The sequence below is a fragment of the Lissotriton helveticus genome, chromosome 3_1, assembly GCF_964261635.1.
Source record: "Lissotriton helveticus chromosome 3_1, aLisHel1.1, whole genome shotgun sequence".
NCBI lineage: Eukaryota > Metazoa > Chordata > Amphibia > Caudata > Salamandridae > Lissotriton > Lissotriton helveticus.
In genome coordinates, this window is record NC_136061.1 from 1,649,437,897 (window position 1) to 1,649,454,605 (window position 16,709).

Here is a 16,709-nt window from a genome sequence, read left to right on the forward strand (position 1 = left end):
CTTAGCTTCAACAATCAAAGAAAGGGCCTGTCCACGAATCACAGTTTTGAAGGCTTCCCACAGGGACACCGCCGAAGGGACCGACCCCTCGTTTTCCAGGAAATAAGCATCTATGGACTTGAGCAAGAGGGCACGAGTCTCAGGGGAGGAGAGATACCATGGGTTAATGGGAGCCACTCGGCCCACTGCCTCTATCCCGACCTCAAAACGAAGCCAGAGCGGCGAGTGGTCAGAGATGCCCCTTGGCAAATGTATAATTTCACGGACCGCCGACGACTGGGCAGCGGGCATCAGGAAATAATCTAGCCGAGATAGGCTACCATGGGCACCAGAGTGAAAAGTGTATTGAAGCTGAGTAGGATGTAACAATCGCCAGCAGTCCACAAGGCCAAAAGTATCCAAAAACCCACCCAACCAACGCTGGGCATGCGGGGTATCCCTGGGGGGATGGCGATCGTGAAGGCCAGAAAGCACTGAATTAAAGTCACCGGCAAGAAAGAGTACACTATCAGGAAGGTCCAACAAGACACGGCCTAAATCAGTGAAAGTAGCAGTTTGCAAGCCTGGGGGGACATAAACATTAAAGAGGGACAGGGTGCGGCCCTCATATCTACCCACCAGAACAATATATCTCCCACGATCATCCCGAATCACCTCATCTATCGCCAGAGGGAGGGAGTTACGAACAAGGATACCCACACCCCTGGATCCTGAAGTAAACCCCGAGTGTGCCACAAGGCTGTAGCCCCATCTATTCATTGCAGTACATACATTCCCAATCAAATGGGTCTCTTGCAGGAAAACAATGTCCGGTGACAAACGTTTTATATATTTCAACACCACACTGCGCTTGATGCGATCTCCCAGGCCATTAACGTTCCAGGAAACAAATTTCAACCCCCTACCCCCCATCCCACCCACCCGAGCCAGGACCCCCCATCCAAGAGCTAGACATCAGAAACATCAGTAAAGACAGAAGCAATTCGCTTGAAAACAACACACAAAAAAATAAGAACTTCCCATCCCCCCTCCCCCAAACTGAAAGGAAACACCCCCCACCCTGCACCCCTGCAAAAAGCTAAAGAGCCACCCCAACCTGCAGTGTGCCTGTCGCCCCATAACCCCTAGTCTACACAAAGACCCCGGAGGAGGAAAGGTCTCCGTTCCACCCGCCCCCAGACTACAGTAAGAGCAAGAATCAACACACAAAAAATAAATAATCACATTGCAGAGGTACGCCGGCCACCACTCCTGGGAACGTATTCAAAACGAGACATCAGAGTCAAACAATCAGATCTCCACACCACCTTCGGCACCACCAGGGTGAGCGGCAGACTCAGTCTCAGGAGGACGGTCAGGCAAGGAGTCCAGCCAGTCATTAACAGCATCCGGTCTATCAAAGAACAGAGTACGCTCATTATACTCGACACGAAGTCTGGTGGGGAAAAGCATAGCATAGCGTAGACCCCGATCTCGAAGACGTTTCTTAGCACCACGAAACTCCATCCGTTGTCTTTGAACCTGTTGGGAGAAGTCCGGGTAGAAGTTCACTGTGGCATTCTCGAAGGCCACCGGGCCCTTCACCCGTGAGGCCTGCAGGATAGCGTCCCGATCCCTATAATGAAACAGTTTAGCCACAATAGGCCTTGGCGGAGCACCCGGCTTAACTTTGCCCCCCGGGACACGATGTGCGCGTTCAACCGTGAAAAATTTGGTAAGCCCGGAGGGGGCAAGATGGTTTAAAATCAGACCCTCAACCAGGAGATCAACAGAGTGGGGTTCAGGGTTTTCCGGTACACCAACCAGGCGAACATTGCAGCGACGTGCCCTGTTTTCAAAATCCTCCAGGCGTCGGGTCATGAAGTCGTTCACCCGGCGAAGATTCCCAACCTCTGTCTGGAGCTCCGAGACGTCTTTCGTGAGGCTAGATGATTTAATATCCAATGACTGCACCCTCTCATTCGTCTTGCCGAGATCAGCACGAATCAGATTCACCTCAATGGCCACGGTGTCAAGTTTGTGGGCCAAGGCCTCGTACTGAAGGCCGGTGGATTCCCTCACTCCCGAGATGGCGCCCATGATATCCTGTAGGGAAGGCTCCGCCGACTCTTCCAAAATTCGTTCAGACGCCGTACTGTGGCCAGGTAGGGCAGCTCCGGGGGACCCCTTAGATTGAGTATAACGGTCCATGACGTTCGTCTGAACCGGCGCTCCGCGCAGAGGTGTTTTCGTCTTGCGCGTTTCTCTGTCCCCTCTGCCCGCCATTTTGAAGATGCGTCACGGGACAAGCCACCAAGGTCGACGGGCCAAACACCCAAAACTCAGGATCAAAAGTACACCGAAAAGAAGGGCTCAACTCGGGAGGAGGCCACCAAACCAGCAAATAGACAAGAGGAAAGCCCCGTGTCCAAACTGTCTCCAAGCCTCAGCCAAGCGCGATACGCACACTCGTGGCACAGGTCGAGACAGAATCGAAACCGAAACTCAGGAAGGGGGTCTCACAAGGCCAGATCTCCTGCCGTTGTTGTTCAATTCCAGGACGGCCACAGATCTGCACCCCGTCCCGGGCGCACCTCAAGGGTGGAGCCCAAAAGTTCAGACCACCGTAGCTCAGGAGGACGAGATCCAAAGCAAATTCCGAAAAGTGCCAGGGTAATCAGCCAAACGTCCTCTACTTGAATTCTTACAAGAAATCAGGATCTAGTCAGGATAAATCGCCGGGAGCGGCGAGGGTCCGGAGAGCGCTGTGCTCAAGCGGCCATCACGGATGCCCGCCAAGCTCCTCCCCCCTTGTATTCCATTCTTAAAAATGGAATTGGACTAGGAGCAAGAGGTTACTTAAATCAAACAGTGTGTATGTTTAATGTGGTGAGGGGGGTTTCTGAATCTATGGTGTGTCCCAACCATTAAAAATATCATTCAAAAATACCATAGCCTAAAAATCGTCTCACAAAAATATTGAGCCTAATTCACAAACTGCACTTTTCAATAAGTATAAACTTTGAGTACGTTTACTATTTTTGGGATATTCACAAACTCCACTTTTGTAGTAAGTCCAGCATTACACATGGCCAACTACTGGCAACCTCCATTATTTTGTATTGGAGGGTGTTGCAGTACCAATAATTGTCCATCTGTAGTGCTAGACTTGCTATTGTTTTTTTTTTGTAGTAACTTACATTTGGAGTTTGTGACTACCAAAAAGTAGTAAACTTACTCAAAAGTGTAAGTTAACTTTGTGAAGCAGGCCCTCAGTATCCTAAATTCCACTGACAGAAATTCACCTCTGTAGAGACTATTTTAGAAAATGTACACCCAATATAGCAATATTTTTGTAAATGCTATTTAGGCCATGGTATTATGTCGGGCAATATTTTTGTCAACTATGTTCTGACAAAGAATCTATTTTAGTTTACTCTAATCTGAGCCAGGTCATGGTTTTGGTCCCTCAAATTCCTGAGTATGAAACAAGCTTTACTCTGTAGTCATTGTATGTAAGCTATTAAGCATAATGTACCAGATGTTTGAAGAAGGTAGGAGAATGGACACTGGAACAGATGCCATGTTTGTTTTTATTTATGGAGCCAGCGCTAATCATTTTGTCACAAGTTAACAAGTGCAGAGCAGTTAGGAACAAAGTTATTCCATGCATTCTGTTAATGATTCTTCGTAGGGCAAAGCGCATTCATCCTGGGGGCTTGTTTTAAATAGTGTGAACGTAGGTATAGTTATCATTGAAGCTTTACAATGTATGCATCTCCTCCACAGTACCATATATAAAAAATGACTTCAGAAGGCTTGGTAGACGAAGAGAACTGCACTATTAAGGGGATATAGTAGTATATTATTTATGAAAATATGCTGGGTTAGACTTTGGTCTTCCGATACAGACTGTGGGTTGATTCATTTTAGAGAACCTGTGCGGATGATGAACACATGGATAATATACATCAGAAAAAGAAATCTCTTTTAAAGTTCATAATAGGAAAACTGTTCATAGACTGCTGAACTTATGGTAGTCCTAGAATCATGGACATAAAATAAAATTGAGTGTTAGATTTCATGTTCCGGATCTAATGGTCAAGTGAACTTTTATGATTTTGCTGTCCAGTTGCATTCAATTTGTTTTTCGTTTATTTTCTTCTTTTCCTTAGAGAAGGACACGATGGATGTATGGTGCAATGGCAGAAATATGGAAACTGCGGTATGTGTAGATTACCTGCAAAAGCGTTTATACTAATTCAAACGTTATTAGGTTTAATTAGCAATGTACCCTGTTTGTATTCAATGAAGCATGAGATCAATAATGCATGAGAAAAGTGCGCTTAGAGTATTTACATTATTGACACGTATCCAAGTAGGCGAGGCGGATATGTATTGGTCCAGAGGCTTGTCTCCAGCTACTCAGGCAGAAACGTGCACCAGCGCAAAAGACTCCTGTTGTAAGATTTGAGAAGATTGTATTTGGTGTTCACTGACAATGCGGAGCACCCTATTACAATTGGATCCCATGATATTAGAGTTCATGTGGCAGTTACCTCACGCTGCATGAAAAGATCAGCTCAAGACTGCCTGTTGAGGATTTTCTGAAAGTGTTTGAGATTGTTCCAGGGGAATAGAGTGCATTTCTCACTCCGCCAATGTCTTCACCTAGGGAATTGATGTCTTTGCTGGATTTCAGCTATCTCAAGTGTTATACAACTTTGGCCAGTGAGACCGTGTGCCAGGAAGAGAGCAATACATTACTGTTATCATCGAGGCTTTAAGTAGCGTATGACCAGACAAAGTAGAAACTTAAGCCTTTACCTAAAAGTTAAGTTCCTGACACACCCTATAAGGACAGGAGCTCGCCTGGAGGATCACACAGCCCAAGCCCAGGTGACTGAAAAGTGCATGTAGGACCAAGTCAGGGACAGTGTCTGCTCAGTCAATTGTACTGTGTCCAAAGAACTGATGCATTTTGTCATCATGTGAGGGCTGAAGATGTGCCAGAGACTCTGGAGGACTTTGCCAGCTGGTGAGCCTGCATTTCTCTTTTTACCTGACTATCCTGTTGTGTGCACCTGCGACCATAACCCTAAGGTGGATGTAGAAGTGGCTTTGAAGAGGTCACTGAATCCTTGTTTGATATTATGAGGCATCTGTATTTCCTGTTTTTGAGTCGGAGAGAAAATCTAAATGTTCTCGTAATGTCCCTTTTTTGCCTTCTGTTTTGTCAGGCTGGTCACACGGAATGCAGAACTGTTGGGACCAACTTCCTACTACTTGTGGTTCTTCGTATATTGAAGTTAAAAGTTCTGTTGAAACCCTGACCGGAACTTTGGTTTCCACTACACAGAAAGCATTTCCACAACCACCCACTTCAAAGATGCAAGCATATTTGTGAACATCTTCTGGTGTGAACCACAATGTTCTAGCTCGTTCCCAAGCACCACATGGCAACCTTAAGTGCCACTGGGACCTGTTAAGAGTCACTGGCCATGCTTGTGTCTGCTACTGGAGGCAGGAGTTTCCAGTTCACCAGACACCTTTAACTAAAACATTTCCTAGTTGTTCCCTTGCCAGTGGTCACCTTTTGAAATTGGATTATCTCCACCACCGTAAATAGTTTTGTGCAGTGGGCCTTTGGGTACTAGTTCCACAGTATTATTTAGCCCCCTTTTCTACCTCAATGACCACGGCCAGAAATATAATATTCCGTTCAATACATTAGATACATTTGAATCACTTGTCTGCCACCTAAATTCTGTGACAAGAGCATATGGACCTCGATTCATGGGAAACACGAGAGCTGACAGATTCCTGACGTTTGCCCAGGATTCCTTGATGTCCAGCCCATGGGGAAAAAAATATCCTGAGCTTCAGTGTTTGGGTTTGTATCTAACTCGCAGAAAGAGCTAGAACAAGATTGTCCAACCTTTTTAAGTGGAGGGCTAAGTGACAGTTTGTTTGCATTAGAAGGTTCTCTCTTGCTTCAGCCTTTCTATTCGTGTAGAATTAGGAAAACTCATAGGGATCACTAGAGTGGATTCAAACATTGTCATGCAAAATGGCACCAACTGCCAAGATTGGATTTTGGTAAGTGATATCAGTCTCTTATCAGCCTTGAATCTTGCCAGTATTTGTCCGCAAATCTGTGTAAGGAGATGCTTTATGATGATGTGAGTGCCTAAGCATTCTGATATCATTAGATTCTCACGGACATGAACAGAAACAATTTTCATAACTTTGAGTGCGTATTTTAAATGTGAATCATTGAATGTTTAACGTTTGCTAATCAACCATGATCGCAGCAAAACTGACAAACTTCTTAAGACATGATTAAAAATGTTCTTTCTTGCACTGATTCGGGATCATATAGGTATGTTAAAACATACTTGTTGGGAATCAGGATTCAGTGTAAACAGCCATCTTGGAAATCATGTTCTTGCATCAGAAACGTGTAAGGTTTACCCCAATACATTTTCTGTTTTTTTCCTTCCTTAGGGCGAATTTGTAGAAGATGGCACAGAGACACATTTCAGCATTGGAAATCACGACTGTTGTATTAAAGCCGTTAGCAGCGGAAAACGAAGAGAAGGAATCATTCACACACTCATTGTGGATGACAAGGAGATTCCAGAAACCGCAGAATAGCTCTTTTTATGTAATTTCTAGGGGGGGGAAACTATTGTTAATATTTATTCGAATTAACGTACCTATAATTAGCCTTCACCTTCAATTCAGTTTTTTTTTATTTTCTAGATCAATGAGCCAATAAAATACCTTTTTTTAAATAATACAGTTTGATATTTCATTGGATTACATAGAGTATTGTCTAATGTGCATGTAAAAATGTATCGCATATAAACAATTAAGCTAGACATGGTACTTACATGTAACCACCTGTTTATAGTGTGTAGTGCTGTAAATGTAAATGCTCTGCATACCTACTTCTGCCATCTAGTGTTGGGCCCAGAAGTTTGCAAACTGTTTTTCTTCTAAAAACTTTGTGTCATAGAACCTGTTGTGGATCATCCGTTAATCCAGAATCTACCTGCACACGGGCTCCACCTCAGATTGCTATCCACTCCGCGGGTGAATACTGTAAGTGGACTGTTGTGTAGTGTTGAAGAGAGAGTGTGTTGTGTTTAGTAAATTGAATAAATGAAGAGGCATAGAAATATCTATGATCATCACTGAATTCCGGGAAAAGGGTAGGTACAAATTAATCTACAGCACTACATACTACGAACGGACAGTTACAAGGTAAGTAACATTTCTTTTCATAGCATATGTGGCTGTAAAGAGACATGCTTAGCATAGACTACAAAGCAGTCCCTCTCCAAAGTGGTGGCTTGCTAGCAGACCATGCAGATGTTTTCAATACCATCTGGCCAAGTAAAACTGGTTGACGTGCTAAAACATCCACACAGTAGTGCTTGGTAAAGGCATGCAGTTGACCAAGTAGGAGCCTTGCAGATATCCATCAGTGGGATGCTACCTAAAAGGTCAATGTGAATCCCTTTTTATGTGTAGAGTGTTCTTGGAGGCACAAGAAGAGTGAACTTGGCTTTAGCACAGAATGATTATTTTTAACTACCTACCTGGCAATGCCAGCTTTAGAGATGATGCACCCCTTAAGGGATTTGGTGGAGGCTACAATACGTTTAGCTCTTTTTTAACACCCAGAGTGTGAAATGCCCTGTCCGCTACAGATTCTGATTGTGGGGAAAAACAGGTAGCTCAATCGTTTGGTTCATATGGAATGATAAGACCACCTTGGGTGGACAATTTAGGGTTGGTACGAAGAACTACCCTGTCCTTATGAACCTGAATTTATGGTTCATGTATTGTAAAGGCTCAAAGTTCACTAATACATCTGAGGTAGGTGATTGCTACAAGAACTGAATATCACAAGTGTGCTGAGGCTCGAAGGGAAGGCCAGTAAGTTGTATGAGAACCACAAGGTCATAGACAGGCACAGGAGGTGTCTTTGGGGGATTTATCCTCCTTAGAACGACTATGAGAACTTTAGTTACAGGGACCCTAGAATTAGATGAATGCTGTTTGGTTTGAAGGTACATTGCAACTGCTGATAAGTATAAGTGTATGGAAGTGTAAGCGAGACCAGCCGTGCAAAGGGGTAGAAGGTAGGAAGCAAGCTCCTGCAAAAGGGCAGAAAAAAGATCTAATTGTTTCGAAATACAGTAGTGCATGAACATGTTCCACGTAGCTATCTAGCAGGTGCCGATTAGTGGGTTTTCTCCTCCCATAGGACAGCCATGAATTCCTCTGGGAGATTAACTTAACTCTAGGATCTCAAGTGCCGGATAAAGCTATTTGCACATCCCCGTTCTGTCGGCCCACCGGCGTTACCTGCGGTTCACGGTAGGCCACGAGCACTTTCAGTTTACCGTGCTGCCCTTCGGCCTTACCAGCGCCCCTCGGGTGTTCACGAAAGTGATGGTGGTGGTTGCAGCTCATCTGCACAGATCTGTGGGTCCAGTCTTCCCCTATCTCGATGACTGGTTGTTGAAGGTAGGCGCGTCCCGGACAGTCGTCTCCCACCTCCAGACTACGGCCGACATCCTGCATTTGCTGGGGTTCTCCATCCACATGCCAAAGTCGCACCTGATTCCCTCTAAGTAAGCTCCTCTTCATCGGAGCGATTCGGTTCTCGGTGCAGTTTCAGGTTTATCCTCCAGAGCAGCGAGTCCGGGATATTCAGGCTATGATTTCGATCTTTCAGCCTCTATCCCGGGTTTCGGTCAGGGTGAAGAGAAGAGGACTCTGGTTTCCTACGGAGTCCGGGCACCACATGAACCTGTTGAAGCTTTAGGAGATTTGCTTGCCAGTGAAAGCCTTTCTTCTCTTGATTAAGGGAAAGCTGGTACAGGTTTTCAGACAACACCACCGCAATGTGGTACTGCAACAAACCGGACGCTTTGTCATGAAGCTCTGCATCTCTGGACATGGCTGGAATGCCAGGGCAGACAAATTGAGCCTACGATGCCTCAGACCACGAATGGCGTCTCCACCTGGAGGTAGTGTGAGGCCTTTCAGCAGTGTGGAGGGCATTAGTTAGATCTGATTGCCACCACCGAGAACATGCAATGTCTGCAGTTTTGCGGGCTGGATTTTCCAAGGGGACTCTCGGTCGGAGACGCATTTCATCTCGAGTGAAGCTCCGGCCTCCAATACACCTTTCCGCCTACACCACTCCTGCCAAGAGTTCTCAAGAAGATCAGCAATGAATGGGCATGGGTTATTCTCTTGGCTCTAGATTGGGCATGGAGAGTCTGGTGATCCGAGCTGTCGAGCATGACCATTGACTCTCTAATCAGGCTGACTCTTCGAGAGAATCTTCTGCCGCAGCAACAGGGGAGGGTTTTGCACCCACACCTGCGCAACCTTCATCTTCATGCGTGGCAATTGAGCAGTGTCAGTTGACCGCTTTTAACCTTCCTCCTGAAGTCTGTTATGTTATTTTGGCAGCTAGGCATCCCTCTACTAAGTCGGTATACGCCTGCCATTGGGATAAGTTTGTGACATGATGTGATTCCAGAACATCGAACCCACTTTCTGTAGTTCTTCTGCTTGCTCTATCGTTGGCTTAGCAGGGCTCTGCTCTAGGCACAGTTGAAGGTTATCACTCTGCAATTTCGTCATTTTTGCAGTTGGTGGACCAGCCTTCTGTATTCAAGTCACTTGCTGTGGCTTGGTTTACTAAAGGCTTGCAGCACGTTTCCACCCCCAGGCCAGTCATGATGCCCCAGTGGGATCTACATCTTGTTCTCACCTTCTTGATGTGTTCACCCTTTGAGCCTCAGTACAGTTGCCCTTTTGGGGTACTGACCATTAGTACGGCCTTTCTAGTGGCTATAACATCGGCCAAGAGGGTCAGCAAATTGCAGGCTCCCTCTGTGCACTCTCTACCCGGACAAGCTGGTCTTTAGGACATGTGCCTCATTCCTCCTGAAGGATGTGACTCCCTTCAATGTAGGCCACAACGTTCCCCTGCCTAGCTTTGCTCTGTCTCATCCCTCCAAAGTGGAGGAGAGACTCCCCTGGACCCAAAAAGAGTGTTGTTGTACTCCAGCTTGATCTCACAAAAGAGTTCTGGGTGGATGATCAACTCTTTGTGGGGTACGTAGGAGCTAAGAAAGGGAATGCTGGGAGCCAAGCTCGCGAGCGTAATGGTCGCCTTGTAGCTCGGCTCCGTCAGCCCTCTGGCCTGACCCGCTTATCCTGTTGCATATCCTGCCCAGAGACTACATAATTCCGAAGAAATAGCAGCGCAACGTTTCGCTCATACTCACCGTTTGGCCTGGAGTCTCCGGCGTGCTGCGGTTTCGAAGTTGTGCCCCCCGAGGGGACCTGGGCCTTCGTGGTGTTGAGACCGGGGCCTCGCCTATCGGATCCGGCCTGGCGTTGTGGTGACCGTCGGCCCCGGCCGAGAGACTGCGCCACTGGTGAGAGCCGTTGTGAGAACATCCCGGTGACCCTGATCCGGGCCCGCCTTGGCGGCCGTGAGGCTGGTGCGGAGCGCGGTGCTCCGTGGACTGATCGTGTGAAGGGGTCCCCCCGCCGCTGCTCCGTCCATCGACCCTGGACCCTCGTCCTCGGACTCCGTTTGAGAGGAGCACCAGCGATACTGCAGACGGCCCCCCGCCTCGGGCGAATCTCCTTTTTCCACCGAGGCTGCCATTGCTGGGACCCCCCGGAAATCTGTAAAGGCCCACATTTGTGCACTGTTCTGAGAATCGCGGAGGGTGGTGAGGAGGCTGAATTCACAAAATGGCTGCCGACGACCTGTGCTGTGGGTCTCCTCGTGATGACGGACTTGGGTTGCTGGATTGCACGGGGGCCTGGACGTGTGTGCGTGAGCCTACGATTCGAGACGTTCTTGATGCCCTACGATCCTTACGCGCGGCCCTGGCCCCCGGTGCTCCGGGAGACTCGATTCGTTCCACCGCCATCTTGGGTGAACGCGCCTTCATGGTCCCCTCTTGTCTCAGTGATGCCACTGCCTCGCCTCCCTCGGCCGCTACGAGGGTTACTGTCGCTATCCATCGACGGGTCTGCTGGCCGGTGGATTTGGAACCTCCTGCTCTTCGATATTTGGAGTTTGGGGACTTGGATGTCGTGCGGAGATCCGATCCTCCCCGGGTGCCTGTGAACAATGGGGGACCGCTGCCTGTTTCTACCTTGATGAGGTCGTGTTTCTATTTTGCAGGGAAACCCCCACTTTTCCTAACGGCGAGACTGAACTCCTGTCTATTATTGCCCTTGTTGCTACTGTTGAGACATTTGAACTGCCTATTTGAACTTTTGCCCACTTGCTTATTGACTGCCTTCCCTGGCCTACGTTTTGCTCGTAATTTTTTTCATTTGTGTGCTTGCCTCGCATCATGTTGCTTACTTCACACTGTCCTGTGGTGGGTGGTAATTGTGGTTAGGAAGGGACTGGGGTGAGATGCACGGCTCCCGGTGGTTTATTGGTGTACAGATCTATGGCGAAGTTGCTCATATTTCTAGTGCTGTGGGAGATTCCCCTGTACGTTTTTTGGCGCTCGAGATTGTGTCGTTCTGGTTCACATGTAATATGATCGTATGGTTGGGTGGAGGGCTGTGGCCGACCGTATTTGTTTCTGCCCTTTTGCTCCTCCCTCCCATTTATTTCTTTTGTTTTCATGTTCTTTTTTGTCTCTATATTCTTCTTTTCTCTTGTCTCTACTACATTTCGGGTTCTGGTTTAGGGCGACAGGCGCGCTGTTAAGAGGGTAGGCCGTAGCCTTCTGCAGGGGTGCAGGGTGGGTTGGGTCTTATTTGATGTTTTATTTTCCTCAGTTCTACGGCCCTTTTGTATCTCTTTATTGGAGTGCCGCGTCTGTCCTTGCCTTCCGTGGTATGATTGGGGTGGGGTCTGTAATGTCGCTGTTCTTCTTTTTGTAGTTCTGCTGCTTTCCATTGCGACTCCCATGCCCTCCTCGTTGCTATATTTTCGCTCTTTTCTGTGTTCCTTGCTACGGTGCGCTTGTTTAGGCGCGGCATTCTTCTCTTTCAGTCTGTGTTTTCCTTTCCCTCTCTTCTTTCCTCTTCCCCCCCCCCCCCCCCCCCCCCCCTTTTTCCTTCTCTCCCAAGGTCAGTATGACGGGTTAGTCTTGGTGTTGTCGCTATTCCGGCCCCTTTGTTCTGTTTCCGATGTGCTACTGGGAGGTGGGGTTGCAAATTTGTTCTTAAATTATATACTGACTTGTGTTCATGGCCCCGTTTTTATGCCGATATATACAATGTTGACATTCCTGCATAGCTGCCCTTTAGCCTTTCTGTTACCAAAGGTTTGATTTGGGATTCCGGATTCCTTTATATTGTCGCCGAGCCTGTCATGCTCCTTATCGCCCTATTATAAAAAAAAAATAACCTTCTTTGCTCCTGTTTGCTGGCCGTTTGGATTCTCTCTCCTCCCCCCCCTTTTTAAGATTGTATTGCTTACGTTCCTCTATGATTGATTCTGTAACTTCATTCTGGACTTCTTGACTGCTTTCACATATTATGGCCGGCCAGTTTGGTTGTAGGCCCAGACTTGTATATCCTGTCTATACCAATAAAGGTTTCAAAAAAAAAGAAAAAAAAAAAAAAGAAAGGGAATGCTGTGCAGAAACGGACCATATCAAGGTGGATAGTGCTCTTCATCACGATTTGCTACACATTGGCCAAGAAGCAACCCCTTGAAGGTTTGCCTGCTTACTACACCAGAGCTAAGGCTGCAACAACTGCGTTAGCCCATGGAGTCCCTGTCCTGGACATATGTCAGGTAGCAAAGTGGGCTTCTTTGCACATGTTTATCAAACACTACTGTCTCGACATTCCTGTCCATTTCAACCGGCACTTCACCTGTTCGGTCCTGCAGGACTTTCTGGTTTAAATTGTATTCACAGACCCATCTGCAGGGAGGCATTCCTTGGGTATCTATTGTACGATAAGGAACCTGTGGATAGAAGTCTTTATCAGATGAACAAGTTACTTATCTTCAGTAACACATTATCTGGTAGAGACTATATCTAGCAGCAGACTCCGTACGACCCTCCCATCCTCCCCACTCCGCGAACTGATTGCAGTGTAAGGGACCCCCTTCTCTGGGCCTTAGTATTTCACACCAGTGGTCAGTTCTCATCTTGGCTGTGTACTCCTGGCATGGGAAGTCACAAAAGTAGAGGACGTCCGTGTGCCAGGGTGGTGCCTAGATAGGTACTGCTCACATCATTTCCGCCTACGCAGAGCTGAACAATGCCACCTACCTGTACGCAGAGCTCAAAAAACGTCTGGTACCAGTCTGATGCCTGAGGAATATTCTATAGTAAGGAATATGCCACTAGGTAGTCTCTAACTGATAAGGTTTAACCAAAGATAACTTGTTCGTCTCTTACCGCGGCCATGTTGGAGAAGAGGAGCGTGCTCATGTTCAGGGTCACGTCACCCCAAAATAACCAGTGAGAGCCTGTGTTCCATGCCCAATCATAATTCCATAACCCTTAGACACTCCCAAATCGTGTCTAGCAATGTGCCCATTGGCCACACATTCTCTCCGATACTGTTTGTATTTATTGTGCCCATCGGAAAAAGCCCTGTTTGGTGATGTAAGTCTGATGTAACAATTTCATTTGGACATACCTGAATCTAGCTCAGATAGCAACTTCTCTGGGATACCTACATGCCACCCCCCATTTGCCGTCCTTGAGTCTGCCCAGGTCGCTGTCCCAGTTTCCCCTCAGTGTCTGCAGGGGGATTGACTATTATTTAGGAGTATGGAGTAGATCTGAGATGCTGCATGCATGTCAAGGGGCCCCTAGCACCCTGTATTCTAACGGTTCTCTTCTACTATTTCTTGGGTCTGACCAATCCAGTGGGCCAGGGTCAACCTGACCTATAAGTAGCGTAGGAATGGGCCCTCGGTCAAGTTGTAGTGCCTCTATAGTTCCTCAATGGACAGCCACCCGTCTTACTCTTGACAACCCCAGTTTCAAGTTGCCCAATGTATCCCATTGTCTATATGCCATCACCAAGTGCATATCTGCTAGGGCAGTTGAGCCCCACATTGGTGTCCCTAGCGTCAGCTTATCTGTTCATCCCAATTTATGTACTGCCCTTCTATAGGTCCGGACCATGGTGGCCATTGGTGCTAGAATATCCACCGGTCTCTCGGTGCCATAGAACTGCCTAACATAGCCACAAGGGTCGATAACCTGTCTGCCAGGGAAGGTTCCATCTGGCCTGCAAAGGACCAACTGCTTACCACCAACGTTTGGTTCACTGAATAATACAGACGCAGAACAAGTAATGCTGTCCCCCCCCCCCCCATGGACTTTCTAGTTAAGAGTGGTAAACGCTATCCTCTGCATCCCCCATTCCAAATCAGGGATTTAATTTCGGCCTCCACCGATTTGAAGAAGTGATTGAGGACCTCAAACAGTGAGTTCTGCAGGTCATAGAATTTGGGTAGGGATATCATCTTGTATGGGGTGAACTTCCATAGCAGTGAGAGGGGGAGTTAATGCCAGTTCCCCTCGAAAGTCCACCAAAATAACACCCAAATGTATGTGGTAGAATCATTTGTAGCCTGTGGTCACATATACACCCAGGTAAGTGAACGACAGTCCTCCAAACTCAGCGGGCCTTGCACCCACCACTCGTTCTCCAGTTCGGGAGCAGATATGCAACTAATTTCTTCCAATTGATGTTAATACCTAAAAAATAACAAAAGACTCCAAGGATTTTGAGAATCCTTGGAAAAGACTGATCTGGGTCTGCAAGATGAGGTAGACTTTTTTTATATTTCTTTTTATTAAAACAAGGCATCAATAAACACATCGGTGCATAGTACAGAAGAGGATCGTTCACAGTGTCAACATACAATACAATAAATATTAGTTAGGGGGGGAACGAAACATCAATACCATAAATATTCACATATACGGGTCATGGGGGAAAGTGGGACATCAAAGACTACATTTGCAGGTGGCACACAAATATTCCCTCTGTAATTATTCCAAGGGCCCCAGACACTGTTCCACTTCCGAGGACGACCCCTTGCCAGGTAAACAGTTTTTTCACGGAACATACACCAATCCATACTTTCTATCCACCCCTCTATCGTTGGCGGCCTTTCAGAGCCCCACTGCTGTGCTATGTTTCGCTTAGCAATCATGGCCCCCAACGTGACCCATTGGGTTTGTGCAGTGTTTAGGTCCGTAGGCTCCCAAATATTCAGTAAGCATTTCCTAGCTTCCGGCAAGAGAGCCACACCTGTCACTTCCTGCATAACATCATGGACAGAGCCCCAGTAATTTACCATATACCGACAATCCCATATGATATGGAGAAACGTCCCCAATTGACCACATCCCCGCTTACATAGACCATCCTTCGTTTAACCCATTCTAATCAGACGTGGACCCGTGACATAAACTCTGTGGAGTATTTTCAGCTGGACAAGTCTCAGCCGTGCTGAAATCGCATCCTCCTTCGGAGAGGAGATTGCAGATTGACAGTCTTCATCATCAATTTCGAGACCATCTCAGGTCCACTTATTTCTCAAATCTACTAGAAGGTCCGCTCTATGATTTATCAGTTTTTTATAAATAAGAGAAATGGTGCTATCGGGCAAATGTCCGTCTAGGATGCGGTCCTCCAATGGGGATGCCTCCGGTATCTTCTCCCCCTCGGGGAAGATCGATCTATTGCATGACTAACCTGCGCATAACGAAAATACTCCGTCCCACTCAGCTTGTATTCAGTTTGTAATTCAGCAAATGACTTAATCTTCCCCTTCGCCCAGAGATCACCTACAGTAGTAATCCCTATCAGGTCCCATTTGTCGAAACCCTTCGTATTCCATAGCTTACCTATCTGCAAAGAGTGGGGTAGCCAAAGTCATGCGGTCCTTCCATCCAAGCGAACTAGTGACATCATGCCATATACGTACCGCCACCCTGGTCTGTCCCGTCAGAGTTTTCTCTACTGATCTGGTATACAGCGCTCTGCTATAACTACCACCAGGAAGTAGCCATCTGTCCATAATATAACCAGGATCTGTATCGGACCCGTAGGTACCATGATTTATCGCCCCCAATTGCGACGCCCAATAGTATCTCTTGATATCGGGGAGGGCGATCCCTCCATCATACCACGAGAGCATCAGCTTGGCTAATGCTATACGCGGCCTGCCGTCCCAGAGTAGTTTACGCTGCAAACCCTCCACTTCGCGAAAATAGCTAGCAGGTACCACATCTAGAGTGTTTTGGAGGGCATAAAGGAAACGGGGCAAGGACATCATTTTGAAAAGGGCCGCCCGTCCTAGCATCGAGAGCGGAAGTCTCTGCCACCCAGCTACATTACTTTTCAGACGGGCCAGTGGAGGGAGAAGGTTCTTTTCATACCAGATCGTAGGATCAATTGAAGTATAAACCCCAAGATATTTGAACCCTTCCTTTGCGATTCGAATGGGACAATTCCGAGGCAAAATGGGGGCATCCCATTTCGCCCAGTTTATGAATAATCCTGAATTTCTACCATAAGAGGCCAATACATCACAGAGCACAATAAGGGACTTCCTTGGAGAGGAAAGATAAAGTAAGATGTCGTCAGCATATAAAGAGATCCGATCTTCAAACTGCGGAGACCAACGAATACCCCTAATCGAGTTCTCCCAACGGAGCCAGGCCGCA

At 47.1% G+C, this 16,709-nt stretch overlaps 1 protein-coding gene across 2 annotated transcripts in view; it reads left to right on the forward strand.

The window, feature by feature from the left end:
• The window catches only part of FAIM (Fas apoptotic inhibitory molecule), a 109,601-nt gene extending 102,820 nt beyond the window's left edge, over positions 1-6,781 (forward strand). For both annotated transcript variants that reach the window (XM_078682411.1, XM_078682412.1), the window contains exons 4-5: positions 4,155-4,204; positions 6,487-6,781. In XM_078682411.1, the coding sequence (XP_078538537.1) occupies positions 4,155-4,204; positions 6,487-6,636 (200 nt within the window). In that variant the 3' untranslated portion in view covers positions 6,637-6,781. The remainder of the gene's footprint in view (positions 1-4,154; positions 4,205-6,486) is intronic.
• The last annotated feature ends 9,928 nt before the right edge of the window (positions 6,782-16,709 follow it).